At 49.2% G+C, this 21784-nt stretch overlaps 1 protein-coding gene across 1 annotated transcript in view; it reads right to left on the minus strand.

The window, feature by feature from the left end:
- GLI2 (GLI family zinc finger 2) overlaps positions 1 to 21784 on the minus strand; it is a 257455-nt gene that overhangs the window by 20919 nt on the left and 214752 nt on the right. The window contains exons 4-7 of the mRNA XM_024569726.3: positions 21090 to 21292; positions 17635 to 17820; positions 7945 to 8146; positions 26 to 239 (exon numbers count right to left, since the gene is read on the minus strand). Coding sequence (XP_024425494.2) covers positions 26 to 239; positions 7945 to 8146; positions 17635 to 17820; positions 21090 to 21292 — 805 coding nt within the window. The remainder of the gene's footprint in view (positions 1 to 25; positions 240 to 7944; positions 8147 to 17634; positions 17821 to 21089; positions 21293 to 21784) is intronic.

Raw genomic sequence — 21784 nt, forward strand, 5'->3', positions numbered from 1 at the left:
AACCCCTGCTTCTGCACCTGCCTACCTGGTTGGCATCGCTCAGACAGTTGCTGCTGCTGTTGAGCTGGGTGGGTGTGGTATTGATGGAGGTGAGAGCCATGGGCTGCTGGGCCAGGAAAGTGGGCGAGGGCTGGATCAGGGGTGGTGTGTGTCCGAAGGCCGAGCCCAGGCCTCTCTGCTGGCTCAAGATCTGCTGGTAGGCCACCGGGTTGATGGGATGGGGGAAGGTGAAGGCTGGGCTACAAAGAAGAGCAGACAAGGTGTTGGAGCAGAGGTGAGAGTGTAGGGAGGGCAGGGCTCTGTTGGCTAACATTTCTGGGCAGAGAAGACCTTGCCTAAGGGATTAGGAAAGGCACGTGCTAACCTCACCATCACCTTGGCTTTACCTCACTAAAGAACCAGCAGTGGCGTCCCACTGCTTGCCATCTCAGGCCTCACCTTCTATGCTTAGCTCCCAGGCCCTGCCCCAGGATGCAGCCTTCACCCTCGCATGCTGGCCCTCAGGAGGTGCCAGATTCTGTCTCACACTACACCCTGGCCCTCCCCACTCTGAGACCTGCAATGCCCCCTACATCACTGCTCTCTAGTTGAGCCCTGTTTGGCCTCAGAAACCTGCCATAATCGCCCTCATCCAGGAAGTGTGCCCCGAGCCCTCCAGCTCTTTTTTAACTTCTACTGCACTTCTAGGCTCTACCATGTCCCTTGCATAGTGGCTTGGCTTGCATATGTGCCGCTCTTTCCAGAACAGGATACTGAAGAACGAATGACGACCTCTGAGGCTAAGCCATAAAAGATGCCGTGGCTTTGTCCTTGCTCTTTCAGATCACTGGCTCTAATGATGGGGAGAGGGGGAATCAGCTGCCATGTTGTAAGAGGCTCCAGTAATGAGAAACTAAAGCTCTTGCCAACAGCCCTGGGAGTGGTCATCTTGGAAACAGCCCCAGGCCCAGTCATTGAGTCGTTAAGGGGACTCCAGCCCTGGCTGAAATTTTTTATAAAAAAATTTATTATAATTTTTATTATTTTTTGTTGTTCAATTACAGTTGTCCGCATTTTCTCCCCACCCCTCTACCCCAACCCAGCCAAACCCACCTCCCTCCCCTCCTTCCACCCTCCCCCTTGGTTTTGTCCATGTGTCCTTTATAGTAGTTCCTGAAAACCCTTCTCCCCACTATTCCTTCTCCCCACCCCTCTGGCTATGGTTATATTGCTCTTAACTTCAATGCCTCTGGTTATATTTTGTTTGCTTTTTTCTTTTGTTCATTATGTTCCAGTTAAAGGTGAGATCATATGGTATTTGTCCCTCACCACCTGGCTTATTTCACTTAGCATAATGCTCTCCAGTTCTATCCATGCTGTTGCAAAGGGTAGGAGCTCCTTCTTTCTCTCTGCTGCATAGAATTCCATTGTGTAAATATACCATAGTTGCTGGATCCACTCATTTGCTGATGGGCACTTAGGTTGCTTCCAGTACTTGGCTATTGTAAATATGCTGCTATAAACATTGGGGTGCATAGGTTCTTTTGGATTGGTGTTTCAGGGTCCTTAGGGTATAATCCCAGCAGTGGAATTGCTGGGTCAAAGGGCAGTTCCATTTTTAGTTTTGTGAGGAAATTCCATACTGTTTTCCACAGTGGCCTCACCACTCTGCATTCCCACCAACAGTGTACTAGGGTTCCCTTTTCTCTGCATCCTCTCCAACATTTGTTTGTTGATTTATTTATGTTAGCCACTCTGACTGGTGTGAGATGGTACCTCATTGTGATTTTAATTTGCATCTCTCTGATGGCTAGTGATGCTGAGCATCTTTTCATATGTCTCTGGGCCCTCTGGATGTCTTCCTTGGAGAAGTGTCTGTTCAAGCCCTTTGCCCATTTTTTAATTGGGTTGTTTGTCTTCCTGGAGTGCAGTTGTGTGAGTTCTTTATATATTTTGGAGATCAGGCCCTTGTCTGAGGTATCATTGGCAGATATGTTTTCCCATACTGTTGGTTCGCTTTTTGTTTTAATGCTGTTTTCTTTAGCCATGCAGAAGCTTTTTATTTTGATGAAGTCCCATTTGTTTATTCTTTCCTTTATGTCCCTTGCTTTAGGGGACGTCTCTGTGAGGATGTTGCTGCATGGAATGTCTGAGATTCTCCTGCCAATGTTTTCCTCTAAGACTTTTATGGTGTTACGACTTATATGTGAGTCTTTTATCCACCTTGAATTTATTTTTGTGGATGGTGTAAGTTGGTGATCGAGTTTCATTTTCTTGCACATAGCTGTCCAGACCTCCCAACACCATCTGTTGAAGAGGCTGTTTTTGCTCCATTTTATGCTCCTGCCTCCTTTGTCAAATATTAATTGACCATAAAGACTTGGGTTCATTTCTGGGCTCTCTGTTCTGTTCCATTGGTCTATGTGCCTGTTTTTATGCCAGTACCAGGCTGTCTTGATTACAGTGGCCTTGTAATACAGTTTGATACCAGGTATTGTGATCCCTCCTGCTTTGTTCTTCTTTCTCAAAATTGCTGCAGCTATTCAGGGTCACTTATGGCTCCATATAAATTTCTGAAATGTTTGTTCTATATCAGTGAAGTGTGTAATGGGTATTTTAATAGGGACTGCATTGAATCTATAAATTGCTTTGGGTAGAATGGCCATTTTGATGATGTTAATTCTTCCAATCCATGCGCATGGTACATGCTTCCATTTGTTTGTGTCTTTCTTAATTTCTTTCTTCAGTGTTGTGTAGTTTTCTGAGTACAGGTCTTTTACCTCCTTGGTTAGGTTGATTCCAAGGTACTTTATTTTTCTTGTTGCATATCAAATGGGATTTTTTTTCTGACTTCTGTCTCTGATATTTCATTGTTGGTGCATAAGAATGCCTTTGATTTCTGAGTATTGACTTTGTATGCGGCTGTTTTGCTCAATTCATTTACTAGGTCGAGTAGTTTTTGGTGGAGTCTATAGGACTTTCCATGTACACTATCATGTCATCCGCAAATAGTGACAGTTTCATTTCCTCCTTTCCAATTTGGATGCCTTTTATTTCTTTTTCTTGTCTGATTGCTGTGGCTAGGACTTCCAATACTATGTTGAATAGGAGTGGTGAGAGAGGGCATCCTTGTCTTGTTCCTGATCTTAGTGGGAAAGCTCTAAGTTTTTGTCCATTGAGTATGATGTTGGCTGTAGGTCTCTCACATATGGCCTTTATCATGTTGAGGAATGCTCCCTCTATTCTCATTTTGCGGATTGTTTTTATCATAAACGGGTGCTGTACCTTATGAAATGCTTTTTCTGCATCTATTGATACGATCAAGTGGTTTTTGTCTTTGCTTTTGTTTATGTGGTGTATTGTGTTTATTGATTTGTGAATATTGTACCATCCTTGCATCCCTGGGATGAATCCCACTTGGTCATGGTGTATGATCTTTTTAATGTATTGCTGGGTGAGGTTTGCCATTAATTATGAGGATTTTAGCATCTATGTTCATCACCGATATTGGCCTGAAGTTTTCTTTCTTCATTGTATCTTTATTTGGTTTGGGGATTAGGATGATGTTGGCTTCATAAAATGGGTTTGGGAGTCTTCCATCTTCTTGAATTTTTTGAAATAATCTGTGGAGGATGGGGGTTAGCTCTACCTTAAATGCTCTGTAGAATTCTCCTGTGAAACCATCTGGTCCAGGGCTTTTGTGTGTTGAAACCTTTTTGATTACTATTTCAATTTCACCAGGTATTATTGGTCTGTTCTGACTTTCTGCTTCTTCTTTATTGAGTTTTGGAAGGTCACATTTTTCTAGAAATTTATCCATTTCCTCTAGGTTTTAACAATTCTTGGCATATAGTTCTTTGTAGTAATTTCTTACAATCCCTTGTATTTCTGTGGTATTAGTTGTAATCTCTCCTGTTTCATTTCTGATTCTGTTTATTTGGGTCCTCTCTTTTTTTTTTTTCTTGATGAGCCTGCTTGAGGGCTTGTCAATTTTGTTTATCTTTTCAAAGAACCAGCTCCTGGATTCATTGATCCTTAGAATTGTGCTTTTAGTCTCTATGTCATTTAATTTTGCTCTGATCTTGGTTATTTCCTTCCTTGTACTTGCTCTGGGTTATCTTTGTATTGTTCCTTGAGTTCTTGTAGGTGTACGGTTAGGTTGTTTATTTGAGCTGTTTCTATTCTTTTTAGGTAGGCCTGTATCACTATGAACATTCCCTCTGAGAACTGCCTTTGCTGTTTCCCATAGGTTTTGGATTGTTGTGAGTTCATTTTCGTTTATCTCCAGAAACTTTCTGATTTCTTCCCTAATCTCATTCTTCACCCATTCATTGTTTAATAGCATGCTATTCCATCTCCATCATTTTGAGTGTTTGGGGTTTTTTTCCCTTGAGATTTGTTTCTAGTTTCAGTCCCTCATGGTCAGAGAAAATGCTTGATATGATTTCAATTTTCTTGAACTTGTTGAGGCTTGTTTTGTGACCTGCCTTGTGGTCTATCTTTGAAAATGTTCCATGTGCATTGGAAAACAATGTGTATTTTGCTTCTTTGGGATGAAAGGCTCTATATATATCAGTTAAGTCCATTTCATCTAGGGCATTGTTCAATGCCACAGTATCTTTGTTGATATTTTGTTTGGAATATCTGTCCATTTTTGACAGTGGGGTGTTAAAATCCCCTACTGTAATTGTGTTGCTGTCAATATCTTTCTTAAAGTCCTCCAGGATTTTCTTTATGTATTTGGGTGCTCTTATGGTGGGTGCATATATATTTACAATGTTTATGTCTTCTTGGTGGATTCTTCCTTTGAGTATTATGAAGTGACCTTCTGGGTCTCTCTTTATGGCCCGTTTTTTGAAGTCTGTTTTGTCTGATATGAGTATTGCTATCCCGGCTTTTTTTTTCCTGTCCATTTGCTTGGAAAATTTGTTTCCAGCCCTTCACTTTCAGTCTGTGTAGGTCTTCTGTCCTGAGGTGGGTCTCTTGTAGGCAGCATATGTGTGGGTCATGCTTTCTTATCCATTCAGCTATTCTATGTCTTTTGATTGGAGCATTTAATTCATTTACATTTAAGGTTATTATTGATAGGTACTTATTCATTGCCGTTTTTTTGTACCTGTGTTCCTCTCTCTCTCTCTCTCTCTGTCTTTCTTTTCCTTCCTTTTCTTAAAGCAGTCCCTTTAGCATCTCTTGTAGAGATAGTTTGGTGGAGGTATATTCTTTTAGACTTCTTTTGTCTGGGAAACTCCTTATTTGGCCTTCTATCTTGCTTGAGAGCCTTGCTGGGTAAAGTAGTCTTCCTTGCAGGCCTCTGGTTCTCATTACTTGAAATATTTTTTGCCATTCTCTTCTTGCTTGGAGGATTTCCATTGAGAAGTCAGCTGTTAACCTTATTGGGGCTCCCTTGTATGTTTCTTCCTGTTTCTCCCTTGCTGCCTTTAAGATTGTCTCTTTGTCTTGGAATTTTGCCATTTTAATTATGATGTGTCATACAGAGGGCCTCTTTGGGTTCCTCTTGCTTGGGACTCTCTGTATTTCCTGAATTTGTGTGACTTTTTGTCTCATCAGATTAGGGAAATTTTCCATCATTAGTTTTTCAAACAGGTTTTCTATCCCTTGCTCTTTCTATTCTCCTTCTGGTATCCTTATTATACAGTTATTATTACGTTTCATGTTGTCCTGCATTTCCCTTGACCCTCTTCATTCTTTCTGAGACTCTTTTCCTTTCCTTGCTTATTCTGGGTGTTTTTTTTTACCTTGTCCTCCAGTTCACTGATACAATCCTCTGCTTCATGGAGCCTGGTTTTGATTCCTTCTACTGTGTTCTTCAGTTCAGAAATTGTATTCTTCATTTCTTCTTGGCCCTTGTTGATAGTTTCTATTTCCTTTTTCATGTTGATATAGTTTGCAGTGAGTTCATTGTAGTTTCCCTGTAGTTTCTGGTAGTTCTCTGTGAGCTCAGAGCGCTCAGTGAGCTTCCTGATAACCATTGCATTGAACTCAGTATCTGATAGTTGAGTTGACTCTTTTTCAGTTAGCATTCTTTCTGAGACTTCCCCCTTTCCTTTCATTTGGGGATTGTTTCTTTGTTTCCCATTGTTTGTGAGACTCTTCCTGTTAGCCTCCGCTTCTTCAGTTGCTCTGTTCTGACTCCCTGGATTTATGGTGTAAACTTCTGTGATAGAATACGTGTGAGATTCAGTGGGAGAGTTTCCTTGATCTCCCAACTTACCGATTTGGGCCTGTGGTTTATGTTGGCTCTGTGTATGTCTTTGGTTTTTGGTTCTTTTTGGGTCTTTCTTTGGTGGGTCTTTCCCACCATCTGTTTATCTGAGGGTCAGTCTGTCCCCCACCTCTTGTTTTCTGTTGTGCAGGTGTGGGCAGGTTGTGTTGGAGCTGGTTCTTCCGTGTGTACAAGGTTTTGAGGCTTTTCTTTTGCTGTTGTTCAGTTGTTTGTTCTTAGTAATTTCTTCACTATTTATTTGTAGTTCCAGATAGGTCCTGAGTTGACTTAGTGTGACTTCTATTCTCTCCTTTACCTTCTTCTGTTCTTATCTGTTTGTGGTTCCTTTGTTGGTGGGTTTCCTCTTCCAGGATGTATCCAGGTATTCCCGGCTTCTACCCAGCTTTTTTATGGTAGGCCTCCTCAGGGCTACGGGTGTGCGTGCAGACCCTTCCTTGATTCGCACTCTCCTAGGTGTCTGTGGTCTCAGCTCCCTCCAAGATGAGGTGCAGACACTCCCTGGTCAATGCGCACGGTCCCCAGTGGGTGCACACACTCCCCGGTCACTGGGCACACTCCCCTGGTTGGTGCTTGTGATCTCAGCTTCCTCCAAGATGAGGTGCAGACACTCCCTGGTCGATGCACACAGTCCCCAGTGGGTGCGCACACTCCCTGGTCGCTGGGCACACACCCTGGTTGGTGCCTGTGGTCAGTTTCCTCCAAGATGAGGGGCAGACACTCTCTGGTGGGTGCGCACACTCCCTGGACGGCAGGTGGAGAGGAGACTGGAGCTGTTGCTGCAGCAGAATTCCCCAAAGTGCCCCTGAGGGTTTTTTTCTTTTTGGGAAAATCCTCCTGCTTAATCTTGTGGCTCCCTTTGTACAAGGAAGGGTCTGTCACCCAGCCCACCTCTCCAGCTAGACCAGGGAGTGTCCGGGTCAGGGCCCCACACGGCCCAACTATCCCCAGCCAGTGCCCACAGTCTCCGTGGGTTTACCACTTCGTCCTTATTCCCCTCCCTGAGACTTCAAGCAATCAGGTCTCTCATGGTGTTGCTCAAGCCTTGTTTGGCAGAGGGGGGAGCCATTAACCCGGCTCTCTCCCAGGAGTCCTGTGGCAGGCATGGGTCTGGGGCTGTAGTAGCCCTGGTCCCCACGCTGGTCCCAGAGACCTTTTTGTCCTGAAGCAATCCCCTTACCTTCTGTTTTTTCAGTGTCTTCTGTACTTTTTGGTCTCCTTATCTTCATAAATGCTGGGGTGCTGTTGGCTGCTCACTTTGTTCCTCAGTAGATTGGGTAGGTGTTTCACCCAGGTACAGAGGGAAATTGACTACACTCCCACCTATCTTGCCACCATCTTCCCAACCCTTGTTGTTGTTTTAAACCACTAAGTTTATTAGTAATTTGTTATACAGCAAAAGATAACATATTTGTTATCAATTCCATTTCTGGGTGCTTGGGCTAAGCTCTCCTGACATTCCTAACCGTCTGGCCTCTCAGGATGGTCAGGGGATGCACATGGGTTTCAGTCAAGTAGGTTGGGGTCTGAACCTTTGATTTAATGATCAAATCTTTCACGACAGGCCCATCTTACTTTTCCACATCAGAATCTGTGTTCGAGGCACAAAGTCTTGTCTTTGTTCTCAGGTTGAAAGCAATGACCCTCTCTACTTGGTGCCTTCCCACCCTCCAATCCCTGTCCAGCTCCCAACGCTTGGCCCTCTGCTTGCAGGCTGGACTCACCTGAGGGTGCCCGCCGACAGGTGCCCATAGGAGCCGCTGGCCGCCGAGCTGCTGCGCGAGTTGTTGATGTAGGCCACCAGGGAGTTGGGGGAGGTCCGGATCATCCGCTGCAGGTCGAGGCTGGCGTCTGAGAGTGGGGAGATGGACAGTGCCCGCTTGCGGCTCAGGCGGGGTGTTACCCGTGGGCTGGAGAAACGTGACACTGTGGGACAGGCAACCCAAGGCATGTCAGCATCATGTACTTAGGGGGGAAGTGGGGAAAGGGGGACTGGCAGGCTGGGGACAGGAAGAGCCTGTGAGGATGATGTACAGGGAGCTGCAGTTCTGCCATTTTCCAGTTGTGGGCTCTTGGGCAAGTGAATGTAGCCTTTCTCAGCCTCAGCTGGCTGATCTATAAAATGGTACTGATCCATTCATGGTGTGGTGAGAATTTAGGAAGCACAGAAGCACAGGCCAGGTGCTGGAGTGAGTGAGTATGAGCACTGAATACCTGCTAGTGCCCTTCCTGTTCAGTATGCAGAGACCAGAGCTGGATCCAGCAATGCGTGAGGCATGACAGTGGAGTGCACAGGATAAGTGAACCCACCCATGAAGCCAGCAGCAGGTCAAGAAATGGCCTAGCCAGTGCCCAGAAGCCTCTCCGTCCTTCCAGACCCATCCAGAGGGCAGCTGCTATCCTGGCTTCTAACACGCAGCTTAGTCTTCCTATTGTTATTTGCCTATTTATGTAAATGAAATTATAAATGCTTTCTGATTCAACTTTTTCATTCAGCACTATAATGTGTGAGAGTTCTCCATGCTGCTGTGTGTGGCAGTAGCAGGCTCTTGCAGAGAGCTCCACTGGGTGACTCTGTGGTCAGGGTAGCCTGCAGTCTCCCTGGAGGAGGGGCCCTGTGGGGACTGAGCAGGTCTGAGCAGGCAGAAGGGCAAAAGCTGGCATTGAGAGCCCAGGAACACTGAGCATAAGCATGGAGGCAGTCTAGGCTGGATTGTGGGGAGCAGAGGGTGTGTTCAAGCAGCACTAGAGTTGTTTACAGGCAACCTCTCCAGCTTAAAGGGAATCCAGAAGGCACTGAAGGGAGCCAGCAGGGTATAGGAAGAGGCTGCTCCATGCAGGGATGTGAAATGCAGGGCACAGCTGGCAGAGAACTAACATGCCCCTGCTGTGTGCCAGGTGTTTCTCGTACCTCCCCTCACTTCCTCCTCACCACCACCCTGGACATCCACACTAGCAGACCCCTTTACAAAGAGGAAACAGGGATCAGGGAGGGACTGGCCAGGGTGGAAATCTTGGCACGTGGAGAGTTGTCCAGTGATGTTGTCAGACCATTTCTAAGCCACTGTTTTATCCAGAGGAGACCCAGAGCCCTGACTGGGGTGGGGGTTGTAAGATGAGTTGCCTGGAGCCATGGCCAGAGAGTCTTAAGGGGCAGGGAGCCCCAACCTGGGGCAAGTCTTCCTCCCTTCCTGCAGTCACGTAGGAGCAGCAGTCTCCCCTTACTCTCGGGAGATACATTCTAAGAACACCAGTGGATGCCTGAAATCTCGGATAGTAGCAAACCATAGATAGATAGATAGATAGATAGACAGACAGATAGACAGAGATAGATATAGACACAGATACATATATAGTGTTTTTTCCTGTACATACATATCTTCTCATGTCAATATATGCCTCACAGGTGCTACGTGCTATTCTAAGCATGTTAAAGTATTAGGTATTTGAACCTTCATAACTGTCCTATAAGGAAGGGGCTGTTATTAGCCTCTTTATACAAATGACAGAACAAGTAGCTCACCCAAGGCCAGACAGCCTTGGTAGAGAGACAGACTGGAAGGCAGGCAGATGGCCACCAAAACCATCCACCTCACAGCTTCTGCTCAGAGTGGGGAGGAGTGGTGGGGGAATAACACACATGCGCACACACACGCACACATACACACGCACCACGTGGGGGCCCATAGCTTGTGCCTGCCAACCACAGAAACCCGACGCTTAGTGGTTGCCATGGAACATGTTACTTAGCCTCCCTGAACCTCTCTTTGCCTCTCCATGGGGGCAGTGTGGCTTGGTTTGCAGTGTTGCTGTGAGGACACATGGGAAGTATGAAGGACAGTGCCTAAGACCAGCAGAGCTTCCACGATGAAACTGTAAGTTGATGTAGCTTCTTCAGGGGTGAGGAGGACTGATCAGCCTAGAGTTGATACTGGAGTAAAGGACAGCAAGTCTGGAAAAAATGCCTGGGCCACACAGAAGCACATCTGTCACTAAACACTCATCTGTCCATTCAGGCATCATCTAAGCCTCTTCGTTCTTCTTTACTGAGTTCACACCTTGTCAATGCTCACTTTAAAGGAAATTCGAAGTAAAATCCAAAAGTGTATCTGCCAAAAGACTCCTGTTACTTACTTATGAACGGCATGGGGCGGAGGAGGGGGAAGATCTAACAGCATGGCAAGTCAGAAATACATGCATCTTTGTAATAAATTTTACAAAAAGATTTTGCTAATATTTGGATTCCCACCCTCTCTTTTGCCCTTAATGAGAGGAAACAGGCCAAATCTGACACTGATATTCATCTCTGTTATTTCCACCCCCTCAAGAGAGATATGTTTATTAATGTGCCTCATCCCTTGATAAATTACTAAATAGAAAGAAAAGCCTGGCACTCATTTCCCGTGGCTTCTCCGTGATTTATGACCAGGATTGGTGGAGCCGTCACATCCATTCATCGGTGGATGCGCCTGTTCTGATGCCCAACAGCCTCCAGGTGGCTAGCCAGCGGCCGTCCTTACCTGGGCAGATATCTGACTCTACCCATTCCTGTTGCCACCCACATCTAGACCCCGTTTTACCCACAGTTCTTTCTTTTGTTCATTCATGTGTTTGTTCATTCACCCACGAGACTGTTGTGCAGTGCTGACAGTATGCCGGGCAATGGGCTGGACACTGGGGACGGCAAGCAAGGAGTACCCTCAGTCCTGTGCTCCCTAAGCTCACCTTCCAAGTGAGAAATGAGAATCATGGCTGTCACACCAGCAGCATTCGTTAGGTGCCACCTATGTTGGATTACCCTAGATAATCCCAGAGCACTCAGGGAGCTGCTTTCCCCGGGATAGCCGGGAAGGGCAGGAGATGTGAGAACAGGCCCTGGACCCAGCCAACACAGGTTTTGATCCTAACTGAGAGCTTTGAACTGGGTGGCTTTGGGCAAGTCCCTGAAACTCTTTGAACTGGTTCTATGCCTGTAAGATGGACCAAGAGCACGCACCTCCAGGTGGCTATGAGCTACTGAGCAGCATACGATCCACAGCTATGGATGGACTACTGTGGACCAAGTACCTGGGGTGAGGGCAGCCAGAGGGGTTCAGGGAAGATGGCTCTGAAGGAACTCACAGGAGCCATTTTTTGTACCAGATATTAACTGTCTTCAGCACGGGGCTGGGACATACCCTCCCTGGGGACAGTGAGATACAACTTTGTGGCAAGGTCCTGAATCCTCAGTGATCAGGGAGCACTCTTGCATTGCCTAACCCCTCACTCAGTTATTTTCTGGACTCACTGAAGTGAAGTTCTAAGGACATTCAGCCTGATGACCTTAACCTGCCCCACACTTGGCCATCCACGGCCCCCTCATCTCCCTGTTATAAAAACAGCCAAGGCTTGGAGCCCAGAGGCTTGGGGTTGAGGCTGGCCAGAAAGAACTGTTTCCTACTTCTGTGATGTGGATAAAGATACTTAGGGCTCCAGACTCAGCTTCCTCATTGGTAAAGTGACTTCATAAAGCTTGTTTCATAGGACTGTCTGTGCAGGTTTACCAGATGACCTGCATGCACCATTAGTCTGTGCACGCACTCAACAGCCCTGCCTCTCTGGAACCTGCAGCCTGGTCTCCTCTGCCTCAGTCTCTCCTCCTGTTGGCAGCTGGGCATGGACTTCCTGCCTGACTGGGGCCTCTGCTCTCCCTCCATCAGCTCCTCCTGCCTCTCTGTGGTGTGATCAATGTAATTGGTTTCTGAAAACCCCCCAGGACCCACAGGCAGCATAAAGAACAGGCATCAGAATGAAGGTGACATCCGAGTCAAATTAGTGTCAATATGACAATAAAATATACAGCTCGGAGGAAACATGGCCTATAAACAGACAACATTTCAATCGGAAACATTTCAATCTTCTCAATGCAGTGGGAGGGGGTGCAGCTGCTGCCATGCTGCTGTTAAATCACCAATATTCAGCAGCATAACATGAGAAAATTCCATTTTAGGGCTCTGATGACAACCAGTGAATTCCTCACTCTCCAGAGAACCACTAGGCAGAATGATAACCTTGGATTCCCTGTCTGGTTATCTATTACCTTCCAATGTAGCATCACCCCTCACACTTCCTGCTATAAATCAGCCTTCTTTAAGAACAAGAGGCAGTGGGCCTTCCTCGACCACCAGGAGGCCAAGCAGCTCCCAGAAGGGGGAGGATGAGGGGCTTTCATGGGAAATGCCCTTTGTCCTGCCGGCAGCCTGGCCTCCCTCCCTGGGAGGATGGCAGGGCTGGTTTTTCAAGTCAACAGGAGCCCCATCACAGGCTTCTTTCTCCACCTTCCCGCCTTTCCTCCACCACCATGGTGTTTCCCCCAACGCAGGACTTGCACATGACCCAAGTGAGGTTATTTTAGGCTTGATGGAGACAGAGACTGGGACATCCTCCTCAGATATTATCAGATTCCCATTTCAGAAAAAATACAAAGCTCCATTTTAAGATCCATTTATTTAACCCCCAAAGGCAAGTCTATTAAAAATATAATATTAAATAAAGAACTGTGCAGATGGAACTTGCCTAAGGTAAACAATGGGCTGGTGCTTTGCCAGTGAGCGGACTGGGGGCACTGTTATGCTGGACGCTGACCCAAGTAGCCTTCCTACGCATCCTCTCCACACTCCGGCTTGACACTCAAAGCCTCTGGAAAGTTCTCTTTGTCCCACAATGCTGCCTCCTCTTGGAATGTGAAGGGGAAGGTACTAAGAGAGGAGGCAGCAGTGGGGTTGGCCCTAGGAGGGCATCCTTTGTCCTGCCAAGGAGCTTACACAGACCAGCACCATGAGGGCAGGACTCAGCAGGCAGTGTGTGGCTGTGCCCCTGGCATCCAGATGCCTGGCACATAGTAGGTGCTCAATGAATACCCTCAGAATGAACTAGACACACACGAATGCACAGACAGAGAGGGAAGGCCCAGTCTTCCTGACTTTCCACAAGCTCTCAAGGCCTCTTGTACCTGCACAGAGCTTACATGTCATGGTCATGTTTATGGACAGCTCCTAACATGAACACACATGTCCTCAGAGAGTCTCAGGGTCCTTCCACAGGTGGTCGGTCTCCTGAGCTGTGCTGTCCAGGCTGCAGTCCTGCATAATTTTCTCTGTCAGAGTCTGAACAAAAAGAAATTTGATGGGAAGATCCACTCACACCATCACTGAGTAGACTGAAGCTTCTTAGGAGGTTTCTTCCCAGATCTGTGCAGCTGGGACCAGCAGAGAACACTTTAGTGGGAGGGCTTTCCCAGCTCCCATGAATCCCAGAAGGGGCAGGGCCAGGACACCCCAGAGCAGGTCTAGGCTCAGATGGGCACAGGCCTGGGCTGGAAGCACCGAGTGTCTCAGGGCTGCACATGAGCAGCATGTCCACATTGAAGCTGGACAGAAATACCTAAATCATTTTAAAAAGCAGAAGCAAAGGTTCTGAATCTAATTTCAGCTAGTTGGAAAAAACTGCATTAAGTAATGACAAATACAGTAGAGCACTCAACTACTCTGATTTCCTTGAATTGTAACTTACTGGGAACAAAGGAAAACAAATCATTGGTAACTGGAATCCATCAGGGTCAGATACACCTTCCCCCCATCCCCACCACCCCATGCTTCACTCAGCATGAGAAGCTGATATGCCACTCAGGCCAATGCCAGCCCGGCAATGCCTCCCTCTGCACCCTGAAGCCTATGGCGTTCTCAAGACAGAGGTGCAGAAAGGATTGCGGTGGGTGTGATGAGTTAATCAGCAGCAGCTGACTTGAGAAGGGCGTTCTCATGCCAACTGGTGAACTCACCTCCTCATTTCCTGGTTCTCAGATGTTCAGCCCCCACACGTGGCCACCTGCTGAGCACCCCAGAACACAGAGCTGCCCTGTTCCCAGCCCCCTTCCAGGGTCCCTGCAAGTGGACAGCTGCTTGCCCCAACACAGTTTCTTCCCTAATAAGTTTGCATCTTTCTACCCCAGGTTCTTTTGTGACTGCCACTCACTCATGTGCTCACCCCCACACACAAAGGCCTGCTCCTTGGCAGCCACACTTCCAGACCTAGAATACAGTTAGAGAAGTGCCAGCCAGCACAGTCCGAATACCTCGAGTCCCAAAGGTGGACATTGGGAGAGGTGCAGGAGCCCCAGGAGAGAGGAGCAGCTGGGCTGGGGCAGGATTGGGGGTGTCTCAGGAGATGTACCAACTGACCCGAGTCCCAAGACCGGGTGCAGGATTGAGCCAGGCCAGCCTGCAAGGAAGGGCACTGCAGGCAGGAGCAGGGGCAGCCCGCAGGTGTGGGAACTAGCAAGAGTGCCATGTACAAATGGGGGAAGATGAGGCTGAGGGGAAGGCCTCTGTAACCATGCTATATAGTTTGTATTTTACCCTGAGGGTGATGGGAGCCCCCAGGGCCTGGCTGCAGAATGGCCAAGGGGATTAGTGATCAATGAGAGGCAGGCAATGAGCTGAGTGGAAAGGCAGTGCTAGGAGGGTGGTGAATAACTGGATGGCCGGGAGGAAGGGTTGATGAGGCAGACTTGGCTGCCCTGGGGGAGGGCACGAGTGGGGTGGATGGGGCAGTGCCAAGGAGAAGGTGTCCCAGAGGACTGTGGCGTGGGGCATAAGCACAGGGTGGACAGTGATGCCGGCAATTGAGACAAAATCCTGCAGGAAGAGGTATATTTGGAAAACATAAAAGGATATTGGTGGAAAGAGACTGAAACTAGCATTAATTGAGTACCTACTGTACGCCAGGCCCTGAACCAAGTTCACACATGAGATCTCATTCAGTGTGCTTAGTTCATACAGCACGCAGGGGTGGGTATCACTGCTGAGAGCCTGCTCAGTCCCACCACCACCTCAGGGCCCAGCTATCACAGCGAAGACACATCGCAGGCCAGCACTGGTCTAGATCTGCCCACAGCTCACTGCACAACCTCTCTGCTCACTGGCACCTCTACAAGCACCCCGACTTGGGCTGTGCTGAAACATACCAGGTCCAGCAGGCCCTCCCTGAGGCCATGGTTCACCGGGCTGGCCAGATGTGCTGTGTTGTGCTGCCTGGAGGCGATATGCCAGGGAAGAGCCCATGATGCTAGTGACAAAAGGGCTGGGCTTGCAACCATGACTCGCAACCTGGGCAAGTTAGTTGATGTTGGGAAGCCCAGTTTGCTCATTTAAAGCAGGGAGAGTAATTCCAGCCTTAGCAAGTGGCTGAGGGGAGTCACATGTGAGGACGTACATAAAGGCACAGAACAAGGGCCATTCTCATTCTCACACAGCAGGTGCTTCTGTTTGCTGAGTCAGCCTCTCCTGCCCTCTGGGGACACTTGTGCGACCAGACTCCTCAGCCGTGGTTTCTCTGCATCTGCCCACTGTCCAGCTGGCCTAGTGCCATCCACTCTGAGGCCCTGGAAGGTGGGATCCATTTGGGGTCATCTGACATTAGGACATGGCTGTTAGAACACAGTATCAACTTTTCTGTACTGTATTGTGGTTGCCTGGTTTCTAGCTTTGACAAGTCACATGTACACAACCTCACCACCAGCTGACAACCCCCCTACTCCCTGTGGGAGCATCCACAGGGCCGTTAGGAGGAGAGAAGGGGAGCATGTGGAAATGTGTGTGCTCAGGGGGCCAGTAGGCCGGATTTCACACTCTACACCATGTACCTAGTGCTGGGCACACCACCCTGGGGAAGAAATGTGGAGGGAGAGAGACAGATCCAGGGAGCAAATTCTAAGCACATCCTTCAGGGCATGTCGAGAGTGACATGGGACAAAACCCATGAGAGTTGTATTGGGAGGACTGCCGTGCTCTTCCCTGGCAACACTCTCGTGGGGGGACGAGAATGCTCAGGAGCTCAGGAACCATATATGGTGGCTCTGGCACATGTGTGATGAACAGAGCAGAGAGACCCAGGAGGAGCCAGTGGAGGTAGGGGCAAGAGGCCATCTGACGAGACTTCTTGGAGGAGGCATGGTCTCAGCCAGGCCTTGGGAAGTAAGGGGTTCTGCTTTGCCGTAGCTGGTGTGGAAGGAAGTTCAGAGCACAGTACTTGGGGGACAGGAGGGATGTGAGAGGTCCAGGGGTGCACCCTGAGTCTTGCAGCTCTGCCTGGCCCCACATGACTGCCTGTAGCCCAGCAGGTACCAGGACTTCCCTGTGGGGCAGGTCTGTCTATTCCCTGCCACCAGGGACTGAACATGCCATCCCAGGCAGTGCTTGATAAGAACAAATCTGCAGGAGCCACTGCCAAGCTCTTGCAGTGGTTTCCAGCTCTACTGCCTGGCCTGGATCCCAAGTGCCTCTGGGCTTGGCTCCCTGTCCAGCAGGGAGAGTGGCACTGACCCCAGGGCTGCTCACGGTCAAAGGCAGAAGGTGCTCCTGTGAGAGCAGCTGTGAGACTGGCATTCAGTGGGAGGGAAGAACCTGGTACCTAACGGGCACCAAGACCTTTATCTATGAACACCTGATCTGCCACCTGCCCGATCTGCCCAGCCCTCAGCCCCTGGCTTGGTTTCTCACGCCTCTGCTCTCCAGTACTTAGGCCCAAGCCCCTGGGCCTGCCCTTGATGCCTCTCTTTCTCCCTAACGGCACATTCCATCTGGCAACAAATTGGGCTCTGTCTTCAAAATCTATTTAAAACATGACCACTTCTACTAACCAGACCCTGTGCTTCCACATTGCTCCTAAATCTATTCTCAGACCAGCAGTCAGGGTGAGATTCCTTTAAAAAATACGGCAGATCTCATTACTCCTCTGTCCAACCGCCTCCAAGGGCCCCATGCCACTCCCCCGGAAAGACACTCTCACCAAGACTGGCCTGCAGGGCCAGTCCCAGAACTCTGGCACCCCACTCCTGCTCTGCCTCCCAGCTGCCAGGTCCACTGGCCTTCTGGATGTTTCTTGAGCTCAGCAGGCACACCCCTGCCTACTTACCTGACTGGATTACCTTACCTGACTCTTCCCACATATTTCCGCACGGCTCACCCTTTTCAGGTCTTTGTTCAAGTATCATCTCCCCAGGGAAGACTTCTCAATGTCCTCATTTAAGATTGCACCCCCACTCTGCCCCAGTGCTCCCTGGCCCTGCCCAGCATGGTCTGTCTCTCTCAGTATGTTAGAAGTTTCATGAAGGCAGAGGTGAGTGTGTTTTGTTCCCTGCAGTGTCTGCAATTCCTCACACACTTCCTGGCCCATCCTGGCTCACTAAGTAGCTGTGTGTGCAGTTCAGACTTGGCACCATGGACAGCAGTCACGGAAGGGGTTGGGGTAAATCCTAGATGCCTCCTTAGGGCTCCTCACCCCAAAGGAGCAGCAACCACCCTTCTCGGCTCCACGGGGTACCGTCAGTCCCATCCCCAGTCCCACGCCCTGCTACCACCTGGCCCAGCACTCACCGTCCACTGGATTGAGGTAGTCATGGAGATGGGGTGGGCCAGTGGCCCCCCCTGTCTGCATCAGCAGGTCCCCATATGGCGTGGGGTGGCCTGCCATGAGGGTCATCTGGTGGTAATAGTCTGAGGGGTTGGTGCCTGCTGGGGGGAGGCCAAACAGTCCCCTCTCCTTAAGGTGCTCATGGGCCACTGTGGGCAGAAAGGAGAAAGAAAGAAGCCATTAGAATCTGGCCAAAAAAAAAAGACAAAGAAACACACCCAGCCTGGGGAGTCCCCCTTGTGCCCTCTAGTCCATCCTCTGCCCCTGAGCCCCGTGTCACTCTGCTCTCTGGTCCATGTCCCCACTGAGTGACTGAGTGGGTTGGATGTATTTCTGCTGATGGGGAGGAGGGAGGCAAGACTGTGGCCTCCCCTGTGCATTCCTCCATTGCGTTAAAGCCATAATCCCTATTCTCTCCTCCCCCTCCAAGCCCCACAGAAGCCCACAGCTCCAAGCCATCTGGGTCCATGGTCCAGCAGAGGTTTCAAATGAAAAAGATGTGAACACAGCAGCCAGACAGCTGGGCCCCGTCAGTCTCACTGAAATGCAAGGTGAGATCACAGTGGAGAGCTGGCCTGGACTGGCCAAGAACATCTCCCCACCTGCCACAGTCTGCCATCTCCCTGCCCCTTAGCTGGCTGCCTCCATCCTTGCTCAGCCCTGCCTGGGCCACAGCAGAGGCAGGTAGGATGGACTCCAGATCTTTAGGGGCCTGGCCCTCAGAGGTGTCGTGCCAGGGAAAGGATGGGGGGCTTGGAGGCCACACGTACCCATCATGAGTGCTAGCTCTTACCAGGTATGCAAAATTGGGAAGGTGCCATCTCTTTGCGCTGGCTCAGTCTTCCATTTGCAAAATGGGGTAATAGTACCCACCATTTAAATTACTGCTACAAATGATAGTAGTGGTCAATGTGTGCACAGCACTGAGGGAATCAGTCATTGTCTAATGTCACTACCACCACAACACTACGTGCTGAGGGGCCACTTCCACCCCTTAGCAGATGGGCACTCAGCACTTAGAGAGCTGGAGATCTTGCCCAAGACCACACAGCAGGTAGCTGGATGCCAGGGTTCAAGTTCCTAACCACTGTACTCCACAGCTTCACTGCTATCTGTCTTGCAAATACCAAAGGAGATCATATGTGTGCTGGGCAGAGAGAGGAAGCCAAGCTGCAGAAGAGGCCATATTCTTCTTCCTCCTCTTCCTGTCTCCTGCTGTGTCCTCTAGAGAGAGTCCTGGCCTCCAGCCAGGTTGATGCTCCAAGGCCTCTGCCTTCCATGTCCATGACAGAAACACCCTCCTCCCTAAAGCCTTCCCTGGAGTACCCATTCATTCTCAGGGCATGCACGGTCTGGCACTGCTGCCTTGGATTGCTGGCGAACTTTCCAGGCCTCGAGTGAGCAGGCGCTGGGGCTGGCACAGCAGACATCGCTGCACTCTGAGCCTGACATGCTATCTCCAGTCACCTGGGAGCTTGGGCCGGGGACAGTGAGGTCTCAGGGTATCTGAGGGGCAGGGTCATGCAAATTAACCACATCCTCTCTGGTGCTGAACCCATCCCTGTTGTTTCATGGGCTCGGGGCCTGGATAAGTGGGTGTGGTAGGAGCTACATCAATTTTTATATCAAAATCAGGCATAAAATCAGTGCTCAGTCAACTCAAAGTCTCCTTCAAGGGCAGCCTTGTCTCACCACTTAGCTCTGCATGGGCTACATGGCTGTCAGCAGAAACTACAGTTTTTGATTCGTAAGATCTCTGGGAGAGTGCTCTGTTCCTTGTCCTTCCTACAGACATCCCGCAGGGCCTCCTCTGGCCCAGGCCTAGGCCCAGGGGACTGCTGGGTTCTGCCTCCTGTCTAGTAAAACTAATGTGTATCAGTTTCCTAAGGTTGCTGTGACAAGTTAGTATAGCCTTGGTGCTGACTGCTGTTCATAAAACAGAATTTTATTCCCTCACAGATCTGGAGGCTAGAAGTCCACAATCAGGTGTCCGCAGGGCCGAACTCATCCCTCTGGAGGCTTTAGGGGAGAATCTCTTCCTTGCTGCTTTCGGCTTCTGGGGGTTGCCTGCTACCTTGACTTGTGGCCACATCAGTCCCATCTTTGAGTTGTCTTCTCATCTGTGTGTCTTATAAGGATGCTTGCCATTGGATTTAAGGCCCAAAGTGGAGAATCCAGGATGATCTCAATTCAAAATTCCTAATGTAACCACGTCTTCCAAGGCCCTTTTTCCAAACCAGGCAGTGCTGTCAAGTTTGTGGATTAAGACACAGACTTATCCTCTTGGGGCACCGTTCAGCCCACTACACCCCGTGTGAATGTCAAGGCTGGGGCAGCATTTGGAGCATGACCTGCACCCTCATGCTCCAGGCCAGCGTGTTGCCAGCTGGGTCATCAGGAGAGGTGTGGGGAAGCCCTGGCACGCTTTCCAGGGCAAGGTGACCCGATAGGGAAGCTACACAACCTTTAAGGATACCTCAGCTAGGTCAAGGCCACCCAGGGGACCCACGCAGAGTTCAGGGCTGGGTTCTAACCCCAAGGGGCCGTTTCAGAATGGTGCCACATTCTGTCCGGCCATTTTCAGGTCCCACTGTTGCAACCATTTGCCTTGTCTGTTTTCTCTTTGATGACGACCAGCCACAGTGCAAACCTCACTGCCAGGGAGATGAGCCTGATGCTTCAGGGAGCCTTTTTGGACATTTAGAGACTGAAACCTTTTTCACTGTAAAACTCCAGCTGGAGCCTTCTCAGATCTAGAGCTCGGCTTCACCTTATGGTCACACCCAGGAGCTGGAAGAGGACACACTCCTCTTGGTGAGTATTTAGGTGTTAGTGAGAAAAGGATTCATGGGATCTGTGTTTCTGGAGCCTCTGCCCATAGGCTCAGAAGTGTACATAGCAAGGGTCTGCTAACCTGGCACTGACTTGGCTGAGAGGGGAAGTTTCAGTGGGTAGATTTTGAGAAGATTCACCTGGTTCCTTTTTTTTAAGTACTTGATTTTATTTTTTAATTATATCAGAGTACCATTTTTTTAAAAAGATTATTTATTTATTTATTTTTAGAGAGGGGGAAGGGAGAAAGAGAGGGAGAGAAATATCAATGTGAGAGAGAAATATCAATTGGTTGCCTCTTGTAGGCACCCAACTGGGGACCAAACCCACAACCCAGGCCTGTGCCCTGACTGGGAATCGAACCAGCGACCTTTTGGTTCACAGGCCAGCACTCAACCCACTGAGCCATACCAGCCAGGGCTGGTTGCTCATGTTTTTAACTTTTCTTTTTATTTTCAACTAAAGTTGACATACAATATTTTCTTAGTTTTAGGTGTACAAGATAGTGACATGACACATTGATTTAGGAAGTGTACATCCCACTAAGTCTAGTACCCACCTGACACCACACACAGTTAGTACTCACCGTCAGCAGGGCTGAGACCCCTGGCTGTAGAGATGGCAGGGAGTGTGGGGCTGCTGTGCACAGCACGGAGGTAATGCTCCATGTGGGGGCTCACGTACGGGTGGGGGGCGCTGAAAGGGGACTCCCCAGGACCGGCAGGGTGTGGGGAAAGCCGAATCAATGAGATGTCAGAGATGACAGGGCTGCCACTCAGGGCAGGAGGCCTGCAGAGAAAAAGGGAAGCTTTCTAAGAAGGCATGGCCTGCTGAAGAGGACATGCAGGGAATCCCGCCAAGCAGCAGGACCAAACAGGCAAGCTGTGCTTTTTATTTTGTATGCCAACATCCCTCGGTCACCCTTCATACAGAGTCTGAACTCTCATACGTCAGCCAGTGAATGCAGGTTGAAAGCTCCCGGCGAGGCTGCCCGCCCACCAGTCTTGTGCTGGGGACGGGGTTCTCTGCACGCATGGCTGCGTTTGCGCTGGACCACAGGCTCAGCAGGTTCACAGCTATGCAACTTGTCACCATTGCTTCCCCAGTGCCTGCTCCGGGCTGAACACATAGCAACAACAAGTCAATTTGATAAAGGAATACAGGCATGCATTCTGCAGATGTATGGAAAACAGAACATGAAAATATGCAAAGAGCTCACATTCCCAACAGAAATGAGAACATGGGGGATCAGGAGTTGCCCCGAAGATGGAGAATTTTAGA

This window comes from Desmodus rotundus, chromosome 2, assembly GCF_022682495.2.
Source record: "Desmodus rotundus isolate HL8 chromosome 2, HLdesRot8A.1, whole genome shotgun sequence".
Lineage (NCBI taxonomy): Eukaryota > Metazoa > Chordata > Mammalia > Chiroptera > Phyllostomidae > Desmodus > Desmodus rotundus.